General features: G+C 47.3%; 2 protein-coding genes across 3 annotated transcripts in view; one reads left to right on the forward strand and one right to left on the reverse strand.

The window, feature by feature from the left end:
• smg7 (SMG7 nonsense mediated mRNA decay factor) overlaps positions 1–13,249 on the reverse strand; it is a 21,352-nt gene extending 8,103 nt beyond the window's left edge. The window contains exons 1-18 of one of the 2 annotated variants that reach the window (XM_005751332.2): positions 13,127–13,249; positions 12,854–12,973; positions 11,994–12,025; positions 7,555–7,672; positions 6,357–6,489; positions 5,955–6,126; positions 5,778–5,849; positions 5,215–5,365; positions 4,920–5,055; positions 4,664–4,826; positions 4,338–4,497; positions 4,184–4,254; positions 3,315–3,375; positions 3,114–3,233; positions 2,618–3,041; positions 2,400–2,541; positions 1,679–2,070; positions 857–1,213 (exon numbers count right to left, since the gene is read on the reverse strand). In XM_005751332.2, the coding sequence (XP_005751389.1) occupies positions 857–1,213; positions 1,679–2,070; positions 2,400–2,541; positions 2,618–3,041; positions 3,114–3,233; positions 3,315–3,375; positions 4,184–4,254; positions 4,338–4,497; positions 4,664–4,826; positions 4,920–5,055; positions 5,215–5,365; positions 5,778–5,849; positions 5,955–6,126; positions 6,357–6,489; positions 7,555–7,672; positions 11,994–12,025; positions 12,854–12,879 (2,730 nt within the window). In that variant the 5' untranslated portion in view covers positions 12,880–12,973; positions 13,127–13,249. The remainder of the gene's footprint in view (positions 1–856; positions 1,214–1,678; positions 2,071–2,399; positions 2,542–2,617; positions 3,042–3,113; positions 3,234–3,314; positions 3,376–4,183; positions 4,255–4,337; positions 4,498–4,663; positions 4,827–4,919; positions 5,056–5,214; positions 5,366–5,777; positions 5,850–5,954; positions 6,127–6,356; positions 6,490–7,554; positions 7,673–11,993; positions 12,026–12,853; positions 12,974–13,126) is intronic. The other variant, XM_005751334.2, reaches the window with a different exon arrangement.
• A 4,920-nt stretch (positions 13,250–18,169) lies between these two features.
• LOC102193926 (zinc finger protein 568-like) lies at positions 18,170–26,418 on the forward strand. The gene is made up of 3 exons (XM_013915459.1): positions 18,170–18,508; positions 21,147–22,349; positions 24,664–26,418. Exons 1-3 carry the CDS (start codon positions 18,334–18,336, stop codon positions 25,503–25,505), a joined length of 2,220 nt encoding a protein of 739 aa, XP_013770913.1. The 5' UTR covers positions 18,170–18,333; the 3' UTR covers positions 25,506–26,418.
• Positions 26,419–27,399: the final 981 nt, after the last annotated feature.

Raw genomic sequence — 27,399 nt, forward strand, 5'->3', positions numbered from 1 at the left:
CACCTGGTAAAGCAGCAATGCTGATCGTTTTATTAAAGATGAAAGAATTTAGACAATTTTAAATTCTCAGTGATGCTCGTTTGACTTCGGGACTTTAAAGGATGGAGTTTAGGACCCAGATTACTCCCAGATTTACAAGCACCTTGGTCCAACAAATACGGCAATAACGACGGCCGCTTGCATGTTGTACAAAGAAAAAAAAAAAAAAAGTGCTTTGTTGTGTATCTGACGGACAAACACCAAACCAGTTAAGTTGCACCATTTTTACAAAACAATTCTGGCTCATCCGTTTCACTCAACAATCTACTTTCCCCGTTCACATTCTCCGTTACCGTGCGTTCTCCGTGCTTTTTCGGCACTGCGCGTTTTACCCATATTCTATCTCGATATGTCATTTTCTTATCGTTGCCTAGCGTTGTACCAGTATTACCGTGAATGGTATAATATGGCCCAGCCCTAGATGTACATATAAGCCAATCAAATTTCTCCATTTACTTTGTAATGTGTAGCTATGGAGAAGCCATGTTTTATTGAAATACACCGACACAAGTAATCACGCCTCTCTTTTCCTTCTTGAGGAATTAATGCGATACTTAAATATTATGTGCGATATATAAATAATATTTAAATAGTACAAACGTGACTTTTGGCAAATTTTAACAGCCTGAATCAGGACAAACGATTACTGCAACAACAGTTACACCCAAGTTTAGATTTTAGTTCATCTAAAAAAATAAATAAATAAAAAACCAAAGTTAAAAGAAAAGAAAAAGCAGGAAAATAAAGAAAAAGAAGCAGAAAAAGCAAAAAGCAGCAAAACAAACTCCTCCCTCTGCATCTGCTGACAGCAACTCACCTCAAACGGGGGTCCCCGGGGCCCATCCTGCTCTGAGCAGATACCCCCCGGCGATGGCCTCTTCATTCTGTCGGCCAGCACAGCCAGGCTGTCCCCGATCCTGTAAGACGAGTCCCAGTAGAAGTCCTGTAACTTCACGTCGGGGTACTTCATCTTCTTGTCCATGCTGGAGACCTGAGCCGACGACTGCAGCTGGTGCTCGTACATCTTCAGAGGATCCTGAGCTGCCATGTAGAAGGCCGCCTGCTGTTGCTGCTTCTGCGGCTGCTTGATGGGCATCTGCATGGGAGACACCTTCTGCAGGGCCGCCTGGGCCTGGTTCCACATGTGACTCGACTGCTCCTGGACCTGCATGTACTGCTCAGGGCGGGAACACAACGAGAAGGAAACATCAGTCACTGCGTGGACAGTTCAAATCTGAGGCGCTCACACTCAGATTTCCATGTTTTTGATATTTTGAGACCTGAAACCAAGTTACATTTAATGGATGTAAAGAGAGTAAAACACGCTGAGGTAAACAATGAGCTGCCTCAGTGTGAGAGCCTGGGAGGGGTCAGCACAGAGACAGAGGAGAAACGAGGCACGCTGGTTGTGCTCAAGTTCATTAGTGATGCTCACTATAAAAGCTGTGAGCAGGAAAGAGGCACTCTGAGCATAAACATCACATTTCACTAAAAAAAAAAAAATGGAAAAAGAAGTGTTTCAGCCGCGAGTCTTTCAAACAGGAATCAGTTTAGGAGCCGAGTTAATCGCTCTTTCAGCTGATGACTCGTGCTCAATCAAATCACTGAAACAAAGGTAGTGACAGTCATGTGACCTGACCTGCTGCAGTCCTGGGTGGTGAGGTGGACTCTTTCCCATCCCAACCTGCTGGACTGGTTTGGTGGGTGACTGCTGCTGACTCATCGTCAGCTGGACTGACTGCTGCAAGGCCTGCTGGGAGGGAGTCTGAGTCTGGCCCTGCGGAGCCTGGGAAGGGCCGTGTCCCGAGGATCCCGGCCCCTGACCGGGCCCCGGCCCCGAGGGCCTCTGCTGACTGTAGGGAATGTGAGACTGCTTCCCAGCTTGGACCTGGGTGCCCGCCTGGGTGTGGACAGGCTGCTGGAGGAAAGGCCCTGGGACGGACACACCGGTGGAGAAGGTGAAGCCCGGATTCACCTGGAGTCCAGGGAAGGCCACGGGAGAAGGGATCACATAGGCTGAGGGAGGGAAACCTGCAGAGGAAGCGATCAGGATCAGAGTTTGGAGCCACAGAGACAACAGAGATGAAGCTCACGGAAAGGCGTATTCGTTTAAGATGAGGTCAGCAGACCCACAGTTTGGTCTGAAGTTCAACAACAAAAGAAGTTTGGACGAGCTCAGTGGTTCAAACCCAGGCTGAGCCCCTCTGTGTGAAGTCTGCAGATTCTGCATGTGGCTGTGCACGTTTTCGACAGAAGCTCTGGTCTTTCCCACAACTGAAAATGCAAAAATCACCCTAATGGTGCCTCTGGGACCAGTTCAAATTTAAAGTTTAAATTTAAAGAAAAAGGTCCAAACGTACCGGGTCTGCTGGGCAGAGGCGGGAAGGCTCCTGGATGATGGATTGGGATGAACTGGGATGAGCAGGTGGTTTGAGTCTGAGTGACAGGAGTCTTCTTAGCCTCAGACACCGGAGTCTTCCTCAGCTCTGTCTGTGCCTTCACCTGAGCGAAAGGAAACGCATCATCACGCCGGCTCAAACCTGCAGCTTCGTCAGTGAAAATATTTCAGCGTCTCTACCTGTTTTCCAGCATCGGCCGTTTTCTCATGGACGCTCTTCTTCAGCTCGCTCTTCCTCTTACCGTCCCTCTTCAGCTCTGTTTTCCCAGCGGCCCCGTTGCCTTTGGAGAAGTCTCGGCGCTCCTTGCCACCATCTTTCTGATGGTGGTTCCTTGTGGGCTCACGGCTCTGCTCTCTGGGTTTGATGTTCTCTTTGAAGGTGACCACTGGACGGTCGCTGCTGTCGGGCCACGAGCTCTGAGTCTTCCCCACCGAAAGCACGGACTTCAGGCCGGAATTCCCGCCGTCGTTGGCCGTCTGCTCGCCATTCAACGACTCCTGCAGCACGGGTACCTCCTTTTCCTGCGGCTCCTCAATGGCCTCTTCTGGAATGTCAGTCATGAAGACGAGGAGGCCATCCTCGCTCACTCTGCACTGGATCAGTCTGCAAAGGGGAAACAGCCATGACACACCAGTCCGTACACAGCACAGCGTCACAGAGCGGAGTAACACTCACCCCGGCTGGCTGTCAGCCACCCATTTGCCCAGGCTGATGAGTCGCTGGTGTCGGGCATGCACCGGCAGGCCGTCCCGGTCCACCAGGATGCCCTGATGTCCTTTGGTGAAGTCCAGACACCTGAAACACAAACACACATCTGAACATCTGCGCTGACCAAACACTTTAAACAATCACCAAGAGAGGGAGGCGAGTCGTCACCTCAGAGCAGGACGGAGAGCCAAGAAACCCTGCAGCTCAAACTCCTCAGGCAGGGGTGTGACTGTGGAGAAAACAAACATCCTAGAATCAAGAATGAACTTTGTAAAAAAATTAACCAACGCGTTAGATTAAAAGTTAAAAAACAAATGTTTTGGTTTATTCAGACAGGATTTAAACTGTGAGGGTCGCAGGTTAAACTGCTGCAGTGCTAACAGTGACCGAAGGGACTTCACTTCCTGTGAACCTCTTTGTATCAAAACTGGCTGAAAATGCAGCAGATGCACAACAGGGGGCGCCTGTGAACTAGCTCACTGTACACAAGCAAAGGACTTTTTTTTTTTTTTCCCCATACGCCCATAAAACGCCAGCATTCTGCTAATGCACGCCGACTAAAGATTTAGAACAGGGCGCCGTCCCATGATGGCGCCCGTTTGCTGGTTTTGATGGCTGAAGGTGATGCCGTCTGGAAGCAGCACATCTGGAGGATGCTGTAAAGCGGCTTGTGGTGCTTTGATGTTTCCTAATACTTCCCTAAAATTTGAGGAAAGATTCCAGATTCAAAATAATTACTCCAAGAAACGTGCAGAGTGGCAGTCATGGAGTCATTATAAGAGGATTTATTCTGTGAACACAGCCTTTTGTTTTATTGTCAACTTTAACCTGGAGAATGAAACTGTAGTGAGATGAAAGCACGCTAGCAGCAGTTTTCTCAGTGATCTGTCACTTACTAAGGCGACGTTTGCGTATTTTACAGCGGTCGGTGTGAACAGGAATAACAGAACAGTCTGAGCTCGTCTGCTGTGTGTAAGAATCAAAACGTAACCTAAAGTTACAAAGTAGTTTCCAGGAAATTAGGAGCAATGTCCCACCTGAGGAGCAGGACAGGTCGTCCTCTTTAGGCTGGAAACTGTTGAGAATGGACACGAGCCAGGGCCAAACGCTGAGAGAGAGGAAGAGGATGCAGAGTTACAGCTTCAGTACAAAACTCTGCTGATTAAGAGAGAGAAAGTGGGCAGGACTTACTACTGCCGTTTAACAAGAGCGGCCTCGTGGAAGACGCTGGGCCTCAGTTTGAGCCAGTCCAGCGACACCTTGATGGCCGGCAGCGGGCACTCGCCCATGATCTCCTCCCCGCGGTTCTTGTTGAGCAGCACGCGGCTGCACATGACGCCCAGGAAGGACACTGAGGAGACAGTTTTGAGCTGTTATAGGTTACACGTATGAGTCGCTGTACTTCTAATAAACGTAAAAGCCACCATATAAATCTGACATGAGTATCATTCAAACAAAGCAGGAGCCGTCCACGACTCCATCCATGCAATCGGTCATTAACAGTTTTCAGTTCTTACTGAAAAGGCCAAGGAGCTGGAACCAGCTGATCTGCTGCTCGCTGCTGTAGCTCTGCTCGCTGCCGTCAGCCGTCAGGTCTCTGAGGTGGTGCAGCTCAAACAGGTTAATGACGGTGATGTGGACGAGCTGCTGAGAGCTGAAGGCTTTCTGCAGGATCAGCCTCTGCACACGCAAACGCACAGCAACACCCGTGTCATACAAACGGACTCGCACAGATTTGCACGTCGCGGTGCATCAAACAGCGTTTAGTTGTACCTGAAACTGCTCCTCCAGTTTCTCTCTCAGGCCGTCCAGCTTGTCCAGACTCTTACTCAGGTAGACGTGACCGTGAAACTTGATGAAGGCCTTGATGAAATCGGACACGCTCCACTTGGTTTTCACTTCATCGCGACTGCAGGACCACAGAAGGAGGATTTAACAGAGCGGAAATGAGACATCGTCACACTTCGAGACAGTTTAAAGAGTTTGCTTTTCCCTTTTCAGATGAAATCTTAGATCATTTCTTTGACTCTACAGCGGGTGAAATAGTGTTTGTGCTGTGAGCTAGTACCTCTCCAGAGCCTTGGACAGCGCCTTCTGCAGGTTGGTGGAGGCTGCTGGGAAGGGGAACTTGACTGCAATGCTGCGGCAGTAATAGAAGATGGTGGTGAGGTGGTCTCCTTTAGAGGAGGCCAGGATGGCCAGCTGGTTGTAGGGCTGACCTGCAGGAGACACGGAGAGGTAGCACATGAGCAGGGAAGAACTACAAACATGGCTGCTTCTCGTCATTATGAATACCAAACACCAGAACACACATATCATTTCTTTAGATTATGTTATTCAGTATAAGTGTTTTACAGCAGAGCTTTTAAATGTCAGTAATTCATCTTTAACATCAGCTGTCCCTCACATGTGACACCATTTACAAGAGGCAGAGTGGTAACTATAGCAACCCCAGCATAATTCAACCACATTTCTTTCTCAGTACTTGAAAGCTGCAAGAATTACGCGCGTATGACATTTAGATGAAACGACTCAGTGTTTGAATGTGTTTAGAGCTCAGCTGATAAAGGGACAGATTTCCAAAAACAGCAAAATCTAAAAGCCAGTTAAAGAAAACGTGCGAGGACTCACCGTTAGATGGAACCAGCTGAGCTGCGTGCCGGTAGTAGGACTCGGCCTGGCTGGTCTGGTTACGATATCGAGCTGAAAGACAAAGACGAAGAAAATAAGCTCTGAAAAACCAACATCAGGGCTGGTTTTTCAAATGAGCTTCCCGTTCGCCGCTCACGAACGGGAAGCTTTTCTCACCGATGTCTCCGAGATGGACGAGGCAGTGCTGGCAGATGTAGGAGCAGGAGCTGGGCTGAGGGGTGACGATGGCGCTGGTGTTGCTCTGCTTATTGCTGATGATGCCGAGCTGAGACGACTTCACGCGGCAGGGCAGGTCCACGTTGAACACGGTGCACAGCTCCTGCAGTAACTGGAACACGGCAGACACAGTGAGACGTCGTTTGAATGGTTTCTATCGGTGGTGATGTGGGGCTTTAACTCCATTCACTTTGTCTGTGTGTTAGCAGGATTACTCCAAACAAAAATCCTCCCAGAGGCGGAGCCTAGACCAGCTTAGAAATGACTGCAGGGATTATTTCTTTAGAGCAAAACTGGACATTTTTTCATAACTTCACAAACACAAATACAAGGTGAGCCTACCTGTGTGTAGAAGCCACTGGCAGCTTCCAGAAACAGCGACAGGTTGGCCTGGACCTCGCTGCGGTTGGGGTTGGCTCGGTTCTTGGCCTGGCTCTGAAGCGTGGTGATCTGGTTCTTGAAAGCATGATTCCACCTGCAGGCAGAGAGAAACCCACATCAGGACCCAGATGATTGGTAAAGGGATCCTGACTGGCCAATCAGCAGCACGTAGTCTGTTGACGTCACATTTTCGGATCAGCTCACAGCGCTTCGAACAAATGCATCCTAAAAAGTACCAGCTCCTTCTGCCTGATGGAAAAGCCCACAAACTGAGTCGAGGGCTATATTACTGCCTTTTTATGTGAAACTGATCTTTGGTGTCAACACATGAAAAATTCTAAATATTCCAACAAACTTTTGGCTTCGTGAGAATTTCTGCAGTAACCAACAAGGAGCGACAGGCTTTCAACAACTTACTTCACAGACCCCAAATATTAAAAACAGTCTCCAGGTTCTCATATATCAGACATCTGTGTGTGTCTGGAAGCTGTGACGATGCGTTTTATTGGTGGAGCTGAACTGGGGGCAGGAAATGACAGTTTAGCGCGAAACACAATCGACACATCTGTCCATTATTACGACTGATGATCCACCCACAGCTGCAGGCGGAGACGTGACCTGTAGCTGCGATACATGAGTCAAAGCTTCACACACTGACTGCGCGCTGAATACATCAACACAGAGGGAACAAAGTGGACTCTGCAGATTCATGGATGTCGGACCTCCTCTATCATCATGCTGTAACCATGGTGACACCATGCGGTCCAAAAGCTGAGCTCAGTTTGTCTTCAGTCACACATTTATTATCACCATTTAGCCACCAAATGTTGCATTAATGTTAAAGGATGTTAGAAACTGAGCTCTGCAGCTGAGTTGGTCTCCATCAGCTCCATCAGCGACTCTGAACCTGCCTGCTACAAAACACTAATAGTGAGCGACTCCTGTTCACACTTTTTGAACCAGGTTATTCTAGAAAGACTTTCTTGTAGTTTTTTTACTGATACCTGTAGATTATTGCTCGTTATTTCCCTTCACACGTGTCCTTTTTCTCTGCAGTTACAGCAACACAGAAAAAATCCAAACTGGTCTGAATTAATTGAACTGAAATTGTTGGAGAAAATTATGTTGTGTGATGCAGAGCGGAGGAGGGGCGGCTTACAGGTCCTGCTCCACCTTCTTGTCCAGAGCATACTCCAGGTCTGTCACCAGCATCTTCTGGTAAAGGTCCTGCAGGGCCTGCCGGGACGTCCACACCTCTGCTGCCCCCAGCTTTGAATCTACACACACACACACACACACACACACACGGTTTAAGGACAGCACCAAAGCAAAGTGGTTCTGATGGAAATGTAAAAGACTAATCTGAGACTTTAACAGTGAAAACACAGGAAACTGCTTCAGTTCAAATGTGGTGGTTTATACGTTTGCTTGGGGAGAAAGGGGTGCTGGTTTGATTCCAGTCAGAGACACGAATCCACTTTACGTTGGGTCAGGAAGGGCATGCGGCCTCACACTGCCAAATCAAACACAAGCTACCCCCTGGGAGACCCCCTGTGACGAGGGAGCAGCTGAAAGTCCCTATAAATACTTGATACACTGTCTCTGAGACACAGGAGCTTATTTTCGAAACCGAGCAGAACCTTCTTGCGAGTGCTGATGACATTTGTGCAACTTTAAACTTCCTGTCACGGGCAGACGGGGGAGCCGTGCTGCGGTTGGGGCCGCAGCCCGGTTACTCGATAACATCTCAGAAACAACAACTAGCAGCACGTGCTTTTGTACGTGACCACACAAAGGAGATGCTACAAGCACGAGAGGGCGAGCTGTCAAACATATGGCCTTGGGACCAGAACCATCCCACCAAACGGTCCAATCGGGACAAACCACTTTGGAAAGACTGTGACCAACTGGAAGCCAAGAATCCAAAAATACAACAAAGAAGATGTGTGGAGCAGTTCAGATCCTCTATGAGGCAACAATGGGACAACATTCCTTACCCAAACATCCAGCAGCTGCTCTCCTCGGTTTCCAGCCGTTTATAGACTGGAGTTAAAAGCAGAGGGATGCTACGCAGTGGAAACATGGCCCTGTCCCAACTTTAATTACACCTGCTGCTGCCCTCAAATTCAAAATGAGCTCATTTAAAGTTTTCTCACTTTAGAATTTGACAGAGTCACGTTTTTGGGATTTTATGCACCTGCAGGAGAGCAAAGCATCATATGTCACCTGATTTACACACAGTGAACGTCTGCCTGATTCTTCATTGTTTTTCTTCTTCACATTTTTATTTATTTGAATTCTTCTGTTTAATTTTTGTCATGCATGACACATGCATCTCTGTTGGACACGCCCCTCCCTGTAGCTGGAGGACGTGTACATGGATGTATATGATTGGTGGAGTAGAAAACACAACACAACCAATCTGATCTAAAGTGTAACAGAGATGAGTATTAATGACTATTTACATTATCTACTAAATTCTGGCAAAAGTCACCTTGATGACAGCAGACACACAGTTTGAAGCCTTTATGACAGAAACAGCATCAATCCAAGAGTCTGAAATGTTAATAAAGTCCAGCCGTGATGGCGTCCAGCATCTCCGTGTTCCTGCGCCGACTGACAACAAAGAGATACCGACATGCCTCCAGATAAAAACATGCAAATGAACCATCATAACTGAGCTCAGGCTCACTGGAGGCGGCTCAGCTATACAAACTGGAAGGTTTCCAGTCATCGTGAGAAGCCACTGCTCTGCTTTAAAATCAGGCTGAGGCAGCAGGTCTAATGGATTCACTGGTCTGCTGTAAGACCAAACAACGACTTCAGCTTCAACCAAACTGGAAGTAACACGGCGTCTGTGTTGATTACAGCTGTGGTCTGGTAACAGATGATTTTCCTGGTGTCTGAGCCAAGACGTTCTCCTCCTTCCTTCTGATGATCGTTTTTTGCAGTTACAGATGACTCTCTGAAAGCTAATGTAGGATTTGTGTTTGTGTAGCTCTGTGGTTACACACTCACAGAGGGAACTGAAGCTACAGAGGCGTAGTTATGTGCAGTCATTCAAAAAGCCAGCTTCAAGCCCGGCTGTGATGACCTGTGCTATGAAGGGAGAATACTAATTGGTTGACTGGTTTTGGCGGATAATGTCCTGACCACACGGACTGTGTACCTGCCGGCAACCAAAGCCTGCTCAACCCTGACTGAACCACAAACTAGAAATCCCCTGGTGCCAAAAAAACAACACATTCTAGACATTTTTATGTTTTACTTGTGGATCAAATGCTTATTAACCAGGAGCTGCAGCTGTATTTGTCTGTTTTCTCTAACTCGTAATATTTAGCTGAGCTACAGCTTTATGTTGCTAAAACACTGATTTAGTTCTTTTTAGCATGAAGCCTGCAAGTGAGCCCCAGACCTCCAAGTCCCCCCAATAACAGCAGATTCCCAATGTGTGTGCAGGCTCCGCGTAATAATAACTGCAGAGCGACAGGAGCTCAGTCACACCATCAGCTGAGCTGGTCCAAAGAACTGAAACATTTCATCACATCAGCAAAATAAGGAACCAGCAGGGTTTGTTCTCCCTGAGGCTCTTCAAAGAAACGTTCACCTGCGCTCACGCTTTCATTTAAAGCTCGCGTCTCTGTTTCAGCTTACATACCTCACAGCTTTGTGATGCACATAAAAGTCTCCGAAACAGAAACCATCACTTTGAATCAATCTTTGAGTTTTAACTATCGTTCATCTAAAGTAAACTAAATAAGTGTGAATTAAATAAACCCTGGCGTCGTCGTTTACAGAGAGGTGAAAGGAAAGAAGTGACGAAGGGCTATCTGTCAGCGTGCACGTCGACCCGCTCGATACAGGCCGGTGAGTCAAAACTGCTGGAAGTCCGTCTGCTTCCCTTCACCTTGGTTTTAAAGCAGGTGCCTCACACACATCAGCAGCACTTTAACCAACAATTTTCATCCAATTTGCATTTTTCCATTTCATTGATGACAAAAAGAAAGTGCAGAGCCGCTCGTCTCAGCAAGCTACACACCACAGCGGGACGCTTTCAAAGTTAATGTCAGATATAAAAATATATATATAGTTCAATAAAAAAAACTGAATAAGCAACAATTTTTGTAGTTTCTGGAGGTTTCTGCTGTAACAGGAATTTACCAACTTTTTTAATTCTGCTTTCCAACTTTTAGTATTTTTCAAAGATGATTTAAGAAAACTTCTATTTATTTATTTATTTATTTATTTATTAGCCCACACAAATGCCAAGAAAAACAAATAAATAACAAAGACTTGACATAACTGGAGAGAGCACAAATTACTGAGAGAAAAGCTGAAGGCTGAAGTTTCAGCTTGTTACATCTTCTCTTTTCACAGCGTACGGTCTAAATACCTTCATAACTCACCTTCTAAAACAAAGATTCACATCAAGACTTCTGCATAAATGACCTTTTAATTGTGTTGCCTTCCAGCTGTTTATGCACACTGAGTGTCTTAAAAAGCATCTATAAATAAAATGTATCATCAACATTATTATTCTTACTACACTTAATGCCTTTTAAACACACGAGTTACCCAGTGGGTGTCTGACCTGATGCCTATTGCGAGGCGGGTTTGGAGCTTACTGAGGTACCTGCAGGTTTAACCCTGAGTTTTGTTATGAAGGAGGTTCACATCTTACCAGGATACATCACCATGGCAACTTATGCTGCAGACCTGACCTGCTCTGGAGCAGATCATGTCTGAGATAAGAAACCAAGTGGTTTAAAATCCTTGCATACTGACCATTCAGATCCATGAAAACAACTTTACCATTCCTCAGAGCTCAGTGTGCAAACAGGAGGAGGAGCGGAAACTTTAAGGAAGTCTAAAGTTCAAATTCTCAGAAGAAGCTTGTTGACATTTATTATTTAAAAAAAAAAAAAACTGGCTATAAACGGGGAACCATTTACACTTTATTACCTCGTATCAGATTTGTAAGCAGGCTGAGTCTATGTTTGAATTCTGTTTCATTTTCCTCTCAGAGCATTAAACACAACCAGCACTGCAAAGGAAACAATAAACCTGTCTCACACACATCTAAACATTCACTTTGTGGAGCAGCTGTAATCCGATCCTCCCGTGTCTTCATGTCTGTTAACTTGCACAGTCGACACTTTTGCAGGTTCTCTTTCCTGGCTTCAAATAAACTAAACTTTATTAACATCTTAAAAGCCAAGTCCACAAAACTTACAATCCTACAGAGGTTTCCTTTCACACATATGCTCATTCTGATGCCTTCAGAGTGAAATGTGTTTGATATCATATGTGCATCTCATAGTTTCGTTTTCCCTTTCCATCGCTCTGCTCCCAGCAGATCTCTCCATGTTTCTGATTGGTCAGATGCTCTGACTCGTTTGTCTGAACGATGAAGGACTGACCCAGGCTGACTTATCAAGCTTTTAACCACCTCTCAACCTAACTGATGATCTCAGGTTCAATGAAGCCACATTAAGAAAAGTTATCCTCAGACTGCTGAACCTGCCTGAACTGCAGGCCTCCAGAGATGAGCAGGTGAAGGATGAACAGGTGTGTGAGTAAGCGGCGGTGGGGACTTACCTGTCATGTCAGCTTTCAGGGCCTCTGCCTGTCTGCTCGGATGTAAACAGAGAACAGGAGGTTAGAGGCGCGAACACACACAAACACACACAGAGCATGACAACCTGACAGCACCTGTCTCCAGTCATAACAAAGCCTCATACAGCACTTCCTTATTACTGACGATCCACAGATACTACGGAGGCTGCTCCGCCCGTTATCGCTTCATTAAAGCACTAACAGCTCAGATTAAACGTCGTCAGCACGGCACGGAACAGATATCGGGCTCAGCCTACTTCCTGGATACAAAAACTTAGCAATACAAATAGATTTTCGTTACAAACCCGCCCGCTGATTAACGACCACGCGCTGTTTATTAACACCCGTGCACGTACACCATCGGCACAAACACTTAAACATGCTGATGAAGTAAAGCTGAAGGAGGCTGGTGTGTGAATAGATGCCCAGAGTTCATATGTGACAACCTCAGAAAGGAAATGCTAACATGACATACGCAGGTGGAAGCTAGCTAGCGAGCTAAAGCTAGCAACAACACAGTGGGAAACGTATGGCGGGTAAACGCTCATCTGGCCTTAAATTAGCACACCAAACATCACACCTGTGCGCAGCTGAATGTGATTTAAATAAATAATCCACATCTCAGACTAAAAGAGCGTGAGGCGGCGACATGCGGAGGCGCCGATTGTTTGTTGATGTATGAAGCTAACAGCTAACATTAGCTAAGGGGGTGGTCCCCGGAGCAGCTAGCTCCTGACATACTAAAAGCTGAGCCAAACAAGCCTCCTGTCAGGTCAAAACGTCCGGTTCTGACCGCTCCTGGGCCACCGAGCGACGGACAGAGAGCTCCGCGGTGAACTTACCGGAGGTACTGGGCGCAGAGGTTCATCCTGCCGGATCACCAGTCTCTCAGACAACGACTGGTCCCGATGCTAACGTTCCTCCCGGCGCCATATTGTTCCTGTCTGACCCACACAGGGCCGCTGAGGTGGAGGAGGGAGGGGGGGCTGCTGTTAATAATTAACCAATAATTAAAAATATATATAAATGTGTGATAATGTTATATCAAACCAGGCGAAGCATTTTAGTAATACGCATAACAAAATATATTTAATAAAAAAATCATAAATAAAAACCTGAAGTCAGCTGCAGATGTTGTCGCTGTCAGATTAGAGTCTGGGTAAACAATACTGTACACAAACTGAAGTTCTTCATTTTTCTGGGACACCAGAAGTGGAAAAGCCCCGCAGCCGGTTATGATTTCAAACTGAAAGAAGTTTCCTACAGATGAAAACACCGGGGGCAGAAGATGAGGACAGGAAGTGATCATCAGCAGACAGAGCAACATGAAGGAGAGACACTCTGGGTGTGAATGACATCTATGGATAATATAAGAATATTACCCTCATTCCTCGCAGCTGCTGTTTAACCTCTGCCTAAAGAGCTAAATAGATGTTCAATCTTTACCTCTAATTTTAACTCTGAAAACTATTTTTCAGGGTTCAGACTCAAACCTGCATCACAACCGAACATTATGTCAACAGAAAGCTTCGTTTTTTTGCACGATTCCATCACTTTTGATGTTTCATAATTATGTAGTTTGTAAGTTATCTGGAAAACTCAGAGTCGACATGTAGATGCAACATTTTCACTTTGATCCTGATGAAAAATGGTGACATTCATCAGTTTGTCCTTGAATGTGAGCTTCATGTTTGAACCTAAACAAAGACGCCACCCTTTTATTTTTATGCCACAGCTCGACTCTTTGAAGTTAAAGAAATGTGAGTGACCAAACACTGGAAACGTCTTTTTTAAAGTCTTTTTATTCAGCGTACACATACAGATTTCTTTTTACTGGCATATCAGACACTTTTCACAATAACCATATGACTGTTCCCGCCACTAACACATGACCCTACGCTGTGTCACTGCATCATTCCATGTTTGGCACTGATCACCACCTGCACTCATGCACATATCTTTCTACGTAGCACTCTTAATTCTTATCCCTACTTTTATTTTTCCATGTCTATTTAAGTGCTATTTATGACACCATGTTTGCACTGAAGCACCGCAGCAATTTCCTAATGTTGTAAACCTGCTCAACATTTGGCAATAAACTGATTCTGATTCTGATTCTGATTAAACCCGTTTGACATTCAGCTCCAACGTGAAACGACAGGAAAATGATAGCAGATGATGACGACACGATAAAGGCATGTTTTTATTTGCTGAAACCTGCTGCAGTAAATGTTCATCACATTGCCTTGTGCCTCGACCTCTCAGCAGCACATATATTTATTTACTTTGACCTGTTAGGTTTAGGATTCATGTGTCAACCTCACAGCCCGAGGACCAAATCTGGCCCAGCACACAGCTGAGAATGATCCCCCAAACAGTACACATCATCTAACTGCAGCTGTGGCCTGCAGAGCACGTGGAAGAAAGCTGAGATCGCCCCGCTGTGCCCCGATACCGACCCAGCTTCATGAGTGGGACCCAGATATGTTCCATCTCTGCTTTCAGCATGAAAACGTCTTGAAAATGGAGACTTGATTGCACAACAACCCAAAACAGAAAACGTTAACCTCGGTAACTTTCTCGGGTATGCCTGAAACAGCTGGCGTTACCATGGAAACTCAACTCGGTCAGTCAGTAAAATCATAGCAGTGATAAAGTCACCTGATGACAAACAAAACACATGTATCGAATACTGAAGCTGTTTACCTGCAACACAAAGTGCCTCGAGGTGACGGTTGTTGTGATGAACTGAATTACATATAAAACATGCAGATACATAAATAATCTTTACACATCATTTAGAAAAGCAAAGAAGCAAATCTGTGACTTTGATGTTAGAAATGTGTTGTATCAGTGAAACATACATTTTATTTAGGACTCATGGAAGACCAGCACCCGTCCATCGAGGTGGACGACCTCACCAACGGCCCAAAGGTTAAATCGAATAAAAATAATCTCAGTTTAAAAATAGTCAAACCTCTGATTTGAAAATCACCTTGATACCTGAAGCCCCTCCCCCTCCCTCAGGCGTTTCAGGCCGGCTTGGTCTTTCGCGTGTGGATCTTCATGCGGCGCAGGTGTGCCGCAGGTTTTGCGGTCCAGCGTCTCACCTGTGTGACTTCTCACGTGAGTTTTTAACATCGCGGACTGAATGAACCGTTCCCCGCAGGTGCCACAGGTGTACGCGCTCTCTCCCGTGTGCATCCTCATGTGGAGCGCCAGCTTATCGCTCCTCACGAAGCCTTTTCCGCAGGTGTCGCAGGCGTACAGCTTCACGCCCGTGTGGATCCTGCGATGTTTTATCATCCGGGACCTGTGCTGAAAGGCTTTTCCACAAACATCACATTTCACCCTCTTCTTCCTGCGTCTGTCACACAGTGGCGCTCTAACATGTGAGAGTCGTTCACACAGTTTATGCGTGCTGTGTAAGTATAGTGACCATGAAGGGATCGCTCTGCTGCCCGACTACCAGCTGCTCCTCCTGCTTCCCTTCGATCTGTGGAGCTTCTGGTTCCTCCTGGTCCACACTGGAGCTCCTCTCCTGGTCACAGAGCTGCTGCTCAGGGAGAACCTCCTCCTCCTCCTCACAGACCTGCTGCTGTGGGACGTCTGGAGGGATAAAGGGTTGATAATGTCACAAAAAGAAAAAAAGATCACAGCTGATCTACATGCTTGAAATCAGGGCTGCTGAGTAAATATTAAGATGATTATCATGGAAAACATAATGGACAAGAAGGAACTGATCTTTTAAAATGTAGCGGCTCTGCAACTTTAACAGTTCATAAAACTTCAAAGCTGGAAGTAACGTCTGATCTATCCTGAAATGAACCAAGCCAGCACAGGGAAGTGAAACTTAAAGTCTGCATCTGCGGCTCTTTGTGGCTGCTTCCACGAGAGGTTTCACTCATGTAGGGAACGTTTGGTCACCACTCAGGAAGCAGCTTCCTGCTTTCAGCCCATGTTTGCGTTATGACGAGCTGCAGACGGGAGCTCCTCGACCTAAACAGGTTAGAGGAACTGAGAAACGGGGCCGCCCGGCAGGAGTGTCGGAGCAGGCTTTTGTTTTTCCATCGGGTTAAACTGGTGAAGGTTTGAGGCCAGCACAGAGTGAATCCACAGTTCCAAACGATTTCAGGAAAACTGGGAAAAACTAAAAGGTCTAAAATGTACACCGGTTGTCTTGAGTTCTCCTGTTTTCACACATGCACCTCTACTCTCTTTGGCAGTGCGTCGCAGCTGATAACCCTCCATCTCCTCCTACCCCAGCATCCTCCTCTGTCCTCCTTCATTACACCCATGAACCTCCTCTGAGGTCTTCCTCTTTCCCTCCTGCCTGGCAGCTCCATCTTCATCCTCCTTTGTCTGATATATCCACCCTCCCTCCTCTGCACGTGTCCAAACCCTCTCAGCCTCTCCTCTCTGATGGACTCATCTCTGATCCATGCTGCTCGCTGAACATGTGATCATCTTCAGCTCGGCCTCATGTCTTCGTGTCAGAGCCACCATCTCCAAACATCCATCCCAGCAGGCCTCACTGCCAGCTTTAAACCTGCCCTTTCACTCCCTTCACTCACGCTGCTGTCCTTTTGTCACAGATCACCCGTGACACTCTCCTCCCTGCCTGCCTGTTTTGATTATTGACCCGAGTTATTTAAACTCATCTACTGCTGCCCCCTTCAGCTTCCCCTGTCTCCCTCTTTTTTTTACTGCACTAAGATGTTGACTTTTGACATGTTTTCTCTCAGATACTGAACTGAAGGCATCGTTGCTGCCGCACAGTCTCCGCTCAACAGAAATAAAACTACTATCTGTTTACTTCCTCTGTGTGTCACAATGAGAGGTTCCGACAGCGCATCGGCGTCTAACTTTCGTTCCGCCCACACAAACGAAGCGTCCACGTGATAAAAGGTAAACACTGAAAACTAACGGGTGTGAAGAAGGAAAGTCAAATATAAAATCATCTTCGCGGAGATTCGAATTTTATTTTTAACCCATCAGAACATTTTTGATGCTTAAAAGTTGCAAACTCTAAAACATTCCTGTTGTTCGTTTTTCAGATCTAATAATGGGAGTCTGTTACTTCGTTGTCTCTTGAGTCACCACAAAGCCTGGATGCAGTGTAGATGAAACTGCTTTCAGCTGCTCTTTTATTCACACCGGGTAGCTCCACATGTTAGCTTTGGTACTTTTTACTCCAGATGTCCTTCCTGATGTGTCCCTGAAGGATTTGTGTCTGCTCTTGGGATCAAACCAGGGATTTTTCACTTGTAAACCCCCACTATCTGCTACCCTGGAGCCACATCTGTACAACAGATCCTGGAGGAACAGGAAGTATGTGCAATAACAATGTTAAAGACTGTTTGTTGTTAAATGGCTCATGATGTGAGGATATATTAAATTACATCTGGATTAAATTCAAAGGATTTTGATCAACTAAGCATGTCTAGAATGATGTGAGTCATCTTTCAGACAGACAGGGCTGCGTGACATCGGCTGGGATTGGAAAGCGTACGATATCAGGCAGATTTTCAGGAAAACATTCATGAGTCCATACATTGTTCCCTCATTATCCACCTTTTCAGGGCACAGACACTGACTCGTTCATCACAAGCAGCGTCTTCCGCAGCTGGAGGTTACATCCTGGCCTCCAGCAGATTTGCACACCATTAGTTTAGTCACGGAGAAAAGGTGCCAGAGAACAGATCAGGGACTCAACTCAGAGTTTAAGCTGGCTCACATTTTTTAACAGTGCACCATCTGAGTATTATCGCTCTGTTCACCCAGATCATTAATAAATAATGCACTAAGCTGCATCCCTGGCCTGCATGAGATCACACAACATCACACAAATACTTGATAATCAGTGCTCACTAACATCCACATAAAATCCTAGAATGTCATTCAGCAGGACTTCCTGGATGCTCTGTTATTACTACAGTTAACTGCAGCTTTTGGTGCTTCAAGAGTGGAGGGAGGGAAGTGAAAGCAGGTTCTCAGTGGGCCGGTTCAGTGGAAACTAGACTAAGACTGGGCGACAGGAGAAACTGGCCTAATGCAGTTTTCACTCAGGCCAAACGTAACTGAGCCAGAAGTGCAACAAGTCGCCCAAATGCGTCTGTGATGCGGGGTGACACACGCAGTGTATGTCTACAAATGACCTGCAGGGGGCAGCGGTGCGCCTGCGCTGAGTTTAGTCTGCCAGGAGAAGAAGAAAACCCACTCAAGGTTTATTGTTAGCTTAACTCCTCTGAGGGCTGGAGTGGAAGGCGGTGGGGTTTTCTTTCTTACCCTGTTTCAGGCCCGTGTTTCCGCAGGTGCAGTAATGATGACCTTACATCGGGACCTGAGACGGTTTATTAACGGCCGACTAACTGCTGCTGCCGAAGAAATATTCCTGGAGTTTGAAAAAACGATCGTCCAGTACGAGGAAGTGATCGACCGTCAGCGCAGACTGCTGGAGATCACCTGGAAGCCTCAGATAAAGCTCCACAGAATAGGTGAGTCCACGCTCAGCGAGAAAAACACCTCACGGAGGATCCTAACCGGAGCTCCACGGCACATTTACTCAGCCAGGAGCTGAACACGAGCTGCGGGACAGTAGGCCGTGTATTTCCTGCGGGGTTTGGATTGTTGCGGGAAGAAACGAGTGAGGCCGAACTAACATGGCTGTGATCGGCACACAGTCCGTGGGCCCAGCAGCACGCAGAGCTGGGCCGGGCTAGAGCCGCTGTCAGCGGACAGCGAGGTGGCGATCCGCGTTCAGCTCTGCTTTTACGCGCGGGGTGATTAATGGAGCAGGAGTGCTGGGGCCAGAGTGGGCAGAGGGTCACGTCATTAAATACCTCTCACCTGAAAACAATTCCCGGTGAAAGTTCGACCTCCGACTGTCTGCAAAGTGTCAGGGCCCTGCTGCCATTGGTGCTCTCAAACATCCTTGAAGGGTTAGAAGCTGTGTAAGATTCCAGCATCTATAACGGCCCTGAGCTCGGTCCTTCACAGGGTTCAGGGTACATAGCTGCTTCTATGAATGAACCCCTCCAGTTTTCGTTCTACAGCAAACGGTGGAGGCATGTAACCCTTAGTGGGGGTTGTCCCCTGTGAGACAGTCCTGAGGGACGTTACATGAGTCGTGTGAAAATGTGCTTCACACCGTGACTACAATGACCCGGATGGCACAGACATGTACACGTCCTCCCAGGCATGACACCCGAATCCCTTCAGGGTTGCACCAAGAATCAGTGTAAAGTCTGTAAATCAGACCTGTGGAGCTTCCTGCTGTGCAAAGCAAGCGTGAATAAGAGAGAAGCAAAAAAAAGTAACTTTTATACACAAGGCGCAAAATATTCTTTTAAACAGTCGGCCGCATGTCTTCTTTATTAAAGCCTGAATATGGAAACACTTTCATCCAGCCTGTGTGATATTCCCCAGTTATGACACCGTGTACCAAAACCAGCTGTTTTAGAAAGACCACGTTTCTGTTCATAACGTATCCAAAATCTCTGACGGTCTTTGCTCTCATTTTTCAAATATACATCTATGAAACACTCCTATGACTTTGTCAATAGAGCCTCACCTGTGGGATTGTCACAGGGGACTGTGGGAGGTCTCATGTGACCAACGTGCTGTCAGTAATGGAAGGAAACACTAAGCACGTAGGAGGCGCATCTGTAACAGATGGAACGGATGGTTTTGTACAGATGTCCATGAAAATGCAAACAAACACATGATCAAAGCGTCAGTCCAAGAATCCCTCTGTTTGAAGAGTCGCTCGTGTTGTTGGTTCCTGCAGCTGCGACGGGGGTTTGATGTCATTTGATGTCGTGCATGATTAATAGTGCGAGCCACCCGCTGTAGCGCTGATTGCTGATTGTTTGGTGGCTCAGAGAGGAGAGTGCAGCTGCAGCTCAGGAAAGAGGAAGGAGACAAAAAGAGACACCAGGGAGTTTGTTTATTTTCCACTTCCTGCTTGAAGACAGAGCAGCGCCTATAAATAGCAGCAAGAGAGGAAAGAATCACATTTGAAGGCATTACTCTGCGACAAACACGTCGTCGTTAATGTGTCGTGAATGAAAGCGTTGAATGGAGAGGCCGGAGAATCAGTGTCTGGAGATTAATGAGAAGCCGAATGAGGAAACGGGCTTGACACTGTTAGCAGCAGCAGCTCTGCTCGTGGTCACCTTCCTGTTTTTATTATTGAGCAGCTCTGTGAGCCCAGATAAGAGGAAGTAAAGCTAAATGAAGAATCAAAGCGGTACCAGTTTCTTTAAAAACACCAGTCAGTCAGTACATCCGACTGACACGTGTGAATCAGCTGAGGAAGAACATCCGTGACATGCAGACCACACTCACACCTGGTTTTTCTGTTCCAGTATTTACTTTCCTTTTACTGACAGCAGACGCTGAGCCACGTCAACCAAACAAGCAGTCTGTGGTTGAAAAGCCTGCGATCCCTGAAATTTGAACCCTGCTGATGGTTTCGCACTCAGCTCAGTCACGGTTGGATCTCACAGAGACACACGTCCATCTTTATTGGTACATGAATCCTATAATTACTCCTTATCAGAACTGTAATCGCTGCCTTTTTGCTGACCCAGTAATTTGAAATATCTTTGAGCCTTTCCGGCTCAGATCTGCACTCCTCTACGGTCTGCTGGTGATGCGTTCAAGGACTCGTTTAAATGCAGAAAACTACATGTGCTGCATACAGCAGCCTGCAGTTACTAATGCCTGGGATTTTGACTTGATCACAGACTTGCATTCAGAGCTGAAGTTGGTGCATGAAACGTTAATGCTGTCTGACTCTTTCCAGTCATGAACTACATTCAGCCATCGATGTGCACACACTCTGCTGCTGTGTGGTCGTTGTGCTCCTGGGACTCTCTCAGAAAAGACTGATCTCAAACAGAATTATTGATCAATAAAGTTTAAAAGGATAAAACACACCTGACAGGAGGTAAAGTTTGTGGGTCAAAAACGGGGACGTGCAGCTAAAAGTATTTTGTACTCTGAGCTTTGCAAATGACACACATGAAGCCGATTATCTGTTGATTATCGTTAAATTCCAGTTGTGTGTATGAGCAGATGTTTCTCTGTCATCGCACCGGTGACCTTCCTTTTCTCTCTCTGTCCCTCCAGGCCTCCCACAGCACCATGACTCCAACAGGGAGAAACTTCCTACAGAGCAGGAGAAGCTCTCCAGCCTGGAGCAGGAGTCACAACATGATCGTAATAAGGACGAGGCTCCTTCTGAACAGGAGACCTCCAGCCTGAAGCTGGATCCTCCTCAGCAACTTGACTGTAATAAGGAACGGGTTCTTCCTGAGCAGGAGGGGAACTCCAGGCTGGAGCAGGAACCTCTGCAGGTTAAAGAGGAACTGGAAGAACTCCACACCAGCCGGGTGGATGCAGCGCCTCTGCAGATTAAAGAGGAGCAGGAGGAGCTCTGCACCGCCTACGAGGCAGAGCACCTTATAGTGAAGGAGGAGGACGATACCTTAATGGTGACTCTTACTTACGGGGAAAGTGACAGTGAAACAGAGCCAATCAGCGAGCAGCTCCTGTCTCACAGCCCGCCTGCAGCCGAGAGCCGAGATCAGGAAGAGGGCACGAACGCAGCCTCGGGATCGGGCGCAGAGCCAAAGCCAACGAAGAGACTCGCTAAAAGCAGAAGTGACAGTGCAGAGCGCGCTCCCATGTCAGAGAGTCAGGGTAATACGGACGCAGGTAAAAAGCCTTTGAAATGTTACGTTTGTGAGAAAGTTTTTAAGGATAAGTCCCAAATTAAAAGACACGTCAGGATCCACACGGGCGAGAAGCCGTTCGCGTGCAGCACCTGCGGGAAGAAGTTCTATCAGATATACTTACTGAAATATCACGAAAGGACTCACACGGGCGAGAAGCCGTACTCCTGCAAAATATGTGCGAAAAAGTTCAGGTGTAGCGACAGTCTGTTGGTCCACATGAGAATCCACACGGGCGAGAAGCCGTACGGGTGTAAAACGTGCGGGAAGAGATTCATCTGCACGTCAAACCTGAAGAGCCACACGAGGATCCACACGGGCGAGAGGCCGCATTCCTGCAAAACCTGCGGGAAGAGCTTCACTCAGAGGGGCAGCCTGACCGTCCACATGAGGACGCACACGGGCGAGAAGCTGTACTCCTGCAAAGCGTGCGGGAAGCGTTTCTGTCAGAGCGGGACGCTGCTGATCCACATGAGGACGCACACGGGCGAGAAGCTGTACTCCTGCAAAGCGTGCCGGAAGCGTTTCTGTCAGAGCGGGACGTTGCTGATCCACATGAGGACGCACACGGGCGAGAAGCGCTACTCTTGTAAAATTTGTGAGAAGAACTTTACTCAGAGCAGTCACTTGTTGCGCCACACGAGGACTCACACAGACGAGAAGTCGTCCTGAAATCTCAGCAGGGGGCCGGGGTGAAAACGCCCACCTCCCGGGCAATAAGCAGAGCGTTCGGACGAGCTCCGGCACCGTGCAGGGCGGAGTCATAAAAGCTGGCTCTGGCCCGAACAGCACTGCATTTGTAGCTTTCACAGTATCGCTTTTGTTCTAGTATTTAGGAAAGTGTCCGACGCTGACCCGGGTCGCCGCCTCTGAAATCTTAAACATTCAGCGACGGTGCACCGACGGCCGAGTGCGTTCCCTGTGTGACGCTGTTACAGTGGCTTTGCATGATTCTCTGCTCAAAGCGATCTTCACCTGACAGCGAGCTGTGATGCAGCGTCAGAGATCGTCCTGCCTCCCTTTAAGCTGACTTTTTTTTGATTGGCTGCCCGTTATTGTTGTACGGAGGGTGTCAGAGGCAAGACTGAACATCAGTACAGGTATTAGAAAGAATAACCTTTTAAAAGCGGCGATTCTCAGGCTACGTCCACACGTACACAAGTATTTTTCTAAATGGAGATTTTCCATTTTCAAAAACAAAAAAGTATAAAATCCACACGTGCATGTTTGAGATCTCCGTCCACATGTAAACGCAAAAAATGAAGTCAAACGCTGTCGAGAACATGCCAAATCCTAACCATGCAGAAATGTTGGCCAATCAGAAGTCTTGCAGGCCGGGAGGGAAAGAGTAAAGAAAGAAACGAGTCGTACGTGTGGACAGACATTATTCCTCAACATCACACTGGAAACAGCAAAAAACAAGAAAGTGTGTAAGCGTGTAAATACTGCAGGCAGCACGACTAACAGCAACAGTTTGTCTGCACCACTGTAGAAACCCATCATGTAAACAAAAGGCGCTGCAAGACTGAATCTCTCGTCCACACGTAAACACAAAAACTGAGTTTTTGAAAATCTCCACCCTGGGAGGAGTTTAAGTCTCAGTCTTCAGTGCTCCAAACGGCGTTTGGGGGGGGTGGATGAAAGACCAAACGCAGAGAAAGAGCTGCATCTTCAAAACTACGTGTGGACGTAGCCTCAGTGCTGCAGATCTCCAGACTTTCATCGGCGCCTCATCAGACAAGCGCCGATACGTTTTTACCAAACAAACTGAGGATATTTAGGATCTTTTTTAATAAGCAGCTCGTTAAGATCGTCGCACAGACGAGCTGGTTCTGTTCGTAGCGTCAGATTAGCTGTCGCTCTCTCTCCTTTGGCTCATCTGAAACTTTAATATTCACGTCTGTATTTTAAACTGCGTAAAAACAGCGCGGGCTCGTTACTGACGTGTGTCTGGGTCTAACGTGGTTGTGAAATCAGAGCGAGCCGGGCTGTGTGTCTGTTCTCTCTTCTGCTGCTTTCACAGTTGTCGTGTTGCGTTGTCGTCTTCTCTGTACTTTTGTGGAGGATTGTGTAAGAGCGCTGAGTCCCACATGCTCTGCCAGTGTTCTGTTACTGTGTGTGCCACTCTTGCACAGAATAAACATGCAGATCCAATCCCTGCGGTCACTGGTGTTTTTTAACCCACGAGCAGCCAGTTTGGAGCAGACGCTGTCTTTGAGGTTTGATTTCTGTCGGCGATCATGCAAACAGGTTCATTTCAGAGTCCCTGCAGCTGCTCCTGAGGAGTGGAAGAAAAACTAGAAAGTGGGATTCAGGAGATCATCCAAGCATTCCTTCCTCTCCAGCTGACGTCAGGAGTGTGGGCTGAGAACCGCTTCCCCCGCCTGAGTGGCCTCAAAGTCGGCTGGTAGTCCTGCTCCAGCAGCCGCAGTGCAAGATTTTCCCCAGGCTGATCTCCCAGCTCCACTCCCACCTTGTGTCCTTGTTATGTCTGCAGTCATAGCAAAGCTAATCCTAACAGATCTTTAGACGTCAGCTGGCTAAATAAACTTTGAAAAGCCTCCTCGCGGATGCCTGGATGTTACACGTCACTGATTTTACAGTCACTTTGTTTCCTGGTGGAAGCTGAAGGCGGGTTTCTGAAGCAGCTTCTGGTCATCAGACTGAACAAGCGGGCAGAGACATGACGTCAGTCTTGTTGTGCAAACACAAAGCTGAGTGCAGACGGCGGCGTCGCCCTAAAGCTCATTTCTCCACCGAATTATGGAGACAGAAGCTGCTCTCTGAGTCCTGAGCTATTATCTTATTTGATCATTTGCACATACGTTACCCCGCAGAGCTCTAATAATTATAAGTGAAATATTTCTCCGGTGTTTTTCTGTCATCACATTCGTGTCATTCTGTCCCTCCAGACCTCCGACCGCGACGCCTCTCCGAGGATGAGGAGGTTCTCGTGAACCAGGAGAGGGACTCCAGCCTGAACCAGGAGGAACCAGCAGCTCGACGGATCAAAGAGGAGGAGGAGGAGCTCAGCATCAGTCAGGAGGGAGAGCTGCTCGTTCTGGACGAGGACGGCGACACCATCATGGTGACCGTTACGTACGGGGAAAGTGACGACAGCGACCCAGAACCGGAGCGGGAGCAGCTCCCCTCTCACAGCTCTCCCGTGGCCGAGAGCCGACGTCAGGACAGAGGCAACCACGTGGACTCGGGATCGGCTGTGCAAGCGATGTACAACAACGTGGACAACGGCCTGATATTTAGCGGCCCTGTTTACATGCAAAGCTTTAGGAATGAACCTCTGATGATGCAACAAGACATAAGCGACCCGGACGAGAAGCCGTATCCCTGCAAAATATGCGGGAAACACTTTCGTAAACGCTTTAATCTGGAGATCCACATGAGGGCTCACACGGGCGAGAAGCCGTTCTCGTGTAACGTGTGCGGGAAAGGTTTCACTCGGAAGGACAGCGTGATCCTGCACATGAGGACCCACACGGGCGAGAGGCCGTTTATCTGCGGCTTCTGCGGGAGGCGGTTCGGTCGGAAGGATAATTTGGCGTCCCACATGAGGATCCACACCGGCGAGAGACCTCATTCCTGTAAAATTTGCGGCAAAAGTTTCTGCCAAAGTAACGACTTGTTGCGCCACACGAGGACTCACGCCGCCGAGAAGCCCGTTCCCTGCGACATATGCGGGAAAAGATTTCGGGACGCCTCGACGATGAATTTTCACAAAAAGAGGCACAAGTGAGAAGTCCCGAAGTGTTCAGGACTGAAAGGGAAAACGGTTTAGTCTTTGTACAAGTAAAACACATCACGTGTGTCACGTCATAGCTCTCTACCTCTGCTACATGTGGGCTGTTTGGACACATTTTGTCTTCCTGGGTGTTCTGTGACTGCGTCAACTTTGAATCGTTTTACAATTACGAGACGTTGCTGACCGTGGGTACAAACTTTATCTTCCTCTGTCCGGATTATGTTTGCTTTCGTCTGCAGCCGCATGAGGGTGAGGATATCTGTGCTGTAAGCAAAAGGTCAGAGTCTGCGTGAAGGTGTGGTCAGAATATCTGAAGTATGAAAGTGCTCCCAGTGGAAGGACGGCCCCAGAAATGGCGTGGTGATACAGACGTGTTGTGCATTAAGTGCCATGGAAGTTTCTGCAGCATCAGCAGAGGTGGCTGAATTCTCCGGATACTAAGGAAAGGTCATACAGTGCTTCCTTCACTACGTCCTTCAGCAGAGGATCCTTCAGGGCACAGGTGTCGACCTCCAGGCCTCGAGAGCCGCTGTCCTGCAGGTTTTAGACGTGTCCTTGATCCAACACAGCTGATTTAAATGGCTGAATGATCTCATTAACATGAGGGCTGGTAATTAACCAATCAACCTAGCCCTAACTAACCCTGACCCAGGGTGAGATCTAAAACCTGCAGGACACCGGCCCGCGAGGCCTGGAGGTCGACACCCCTGCTTTAGGAAAACGAGACGATGCCGTCCCGTTTCGGGAAACGAGCGATCGAACCAAGCGACGCGGCTCAGATCATGAAAATGTTAATCCTGTGTTTTCCATTTTATTCTGATTCGTTTGACCCTTACAGGCTGTGATGAACCCTCAGCTGAAGTATGATCATCATATTGTGATATAAATAAAATCTGCTTCTTGTAAAGTTGTGTTGTGCAATTTAATTTAATCTTAATTTGTTAAGATTGAGCTGTATAAAAGTATCTGTGGGTTTAGGGTTCACCAGCATTCAGGCTCATCGTGGCTGAAGTCCTTCCTGAGGTTGTGCTGGGTCTCTGCAGCAGGAGATGAGCGGACAGGAAGTGCAATTAACCAGAATGTGAGAAACATCTGATTTCTCTCTATGGGCTGTTTTTGACATCAAGTAAATCTGAATAATCTTGATGTGTTAATACAGCCTGCATGAAGACACGCCCAGAAACACGCCCTGCATGGCTGAGCTACCAGCAGTAAACTGATCAAGCCTGTAACAGCACACAGGTGAGCTCGGAGGATCTCATCTGGTCCTCGGGATGTTGTAGTTTCATTACAATGGACCCACATCAACATCCACCGACACAGCATTAGGCACGCTGCATCAGAACAGTCGCATCTTTCCTTCACCTTAATGTTTTCCATCGAGGACGAGAAACAGGAGGGAATTTGTATTTTGGGAACCATTCATCCAGATTCCTCTAACACTGTCAAAGACAGAATATGCTGCGCTAAAACCATCACGAGTCACAAAACAGTTTCAGCCTTGTAATAAAGTCTGGACAGTGATCAGATTTTCAAACAAATCCATTAAAATAAAACAATCAAGATCCAAACTAAATGCTAACTTTGAGTAGTTAATACATTTGTTAAGGGAGCAGGAGACTGAAACCCAGAGAAAGATGGAGCAGAGAGGAATGCACAAACAAGCACACGGAGCAAAAACATCTCTCCACAAAGGGAAAGACGAGACCACACGGGACCGATTACACAACGAGACGCAGCTGGGAACCGAGCACAGCTGCAGACAATCAAGGCGGGGCGGCAATCACACAGGAGGGAAGACAAAGAGAGGAAGGGAAGACAGGGCAGGCATGTGAGGAGAAGCAATCGCTCAAATAAAACAGGAAGAGGGACCCAGAACGGCAACGAG

This window comes from Pundamilia nyererei, unplaced genomic scaffold (assembly GCF_000239375.1).
Source record: "Pundamilia nyererei isolate P.nyererei 1_Seehausen unplaced genomic scaffold, PunNye1.0 scaffold00307, whole genome shotgun sequence".
NCBI lineage: Eukaryota > Metazoa > Chordata > Actinopteri > Cichliformes > Cichlidae > Pundamilia > Pundamilia nyererei.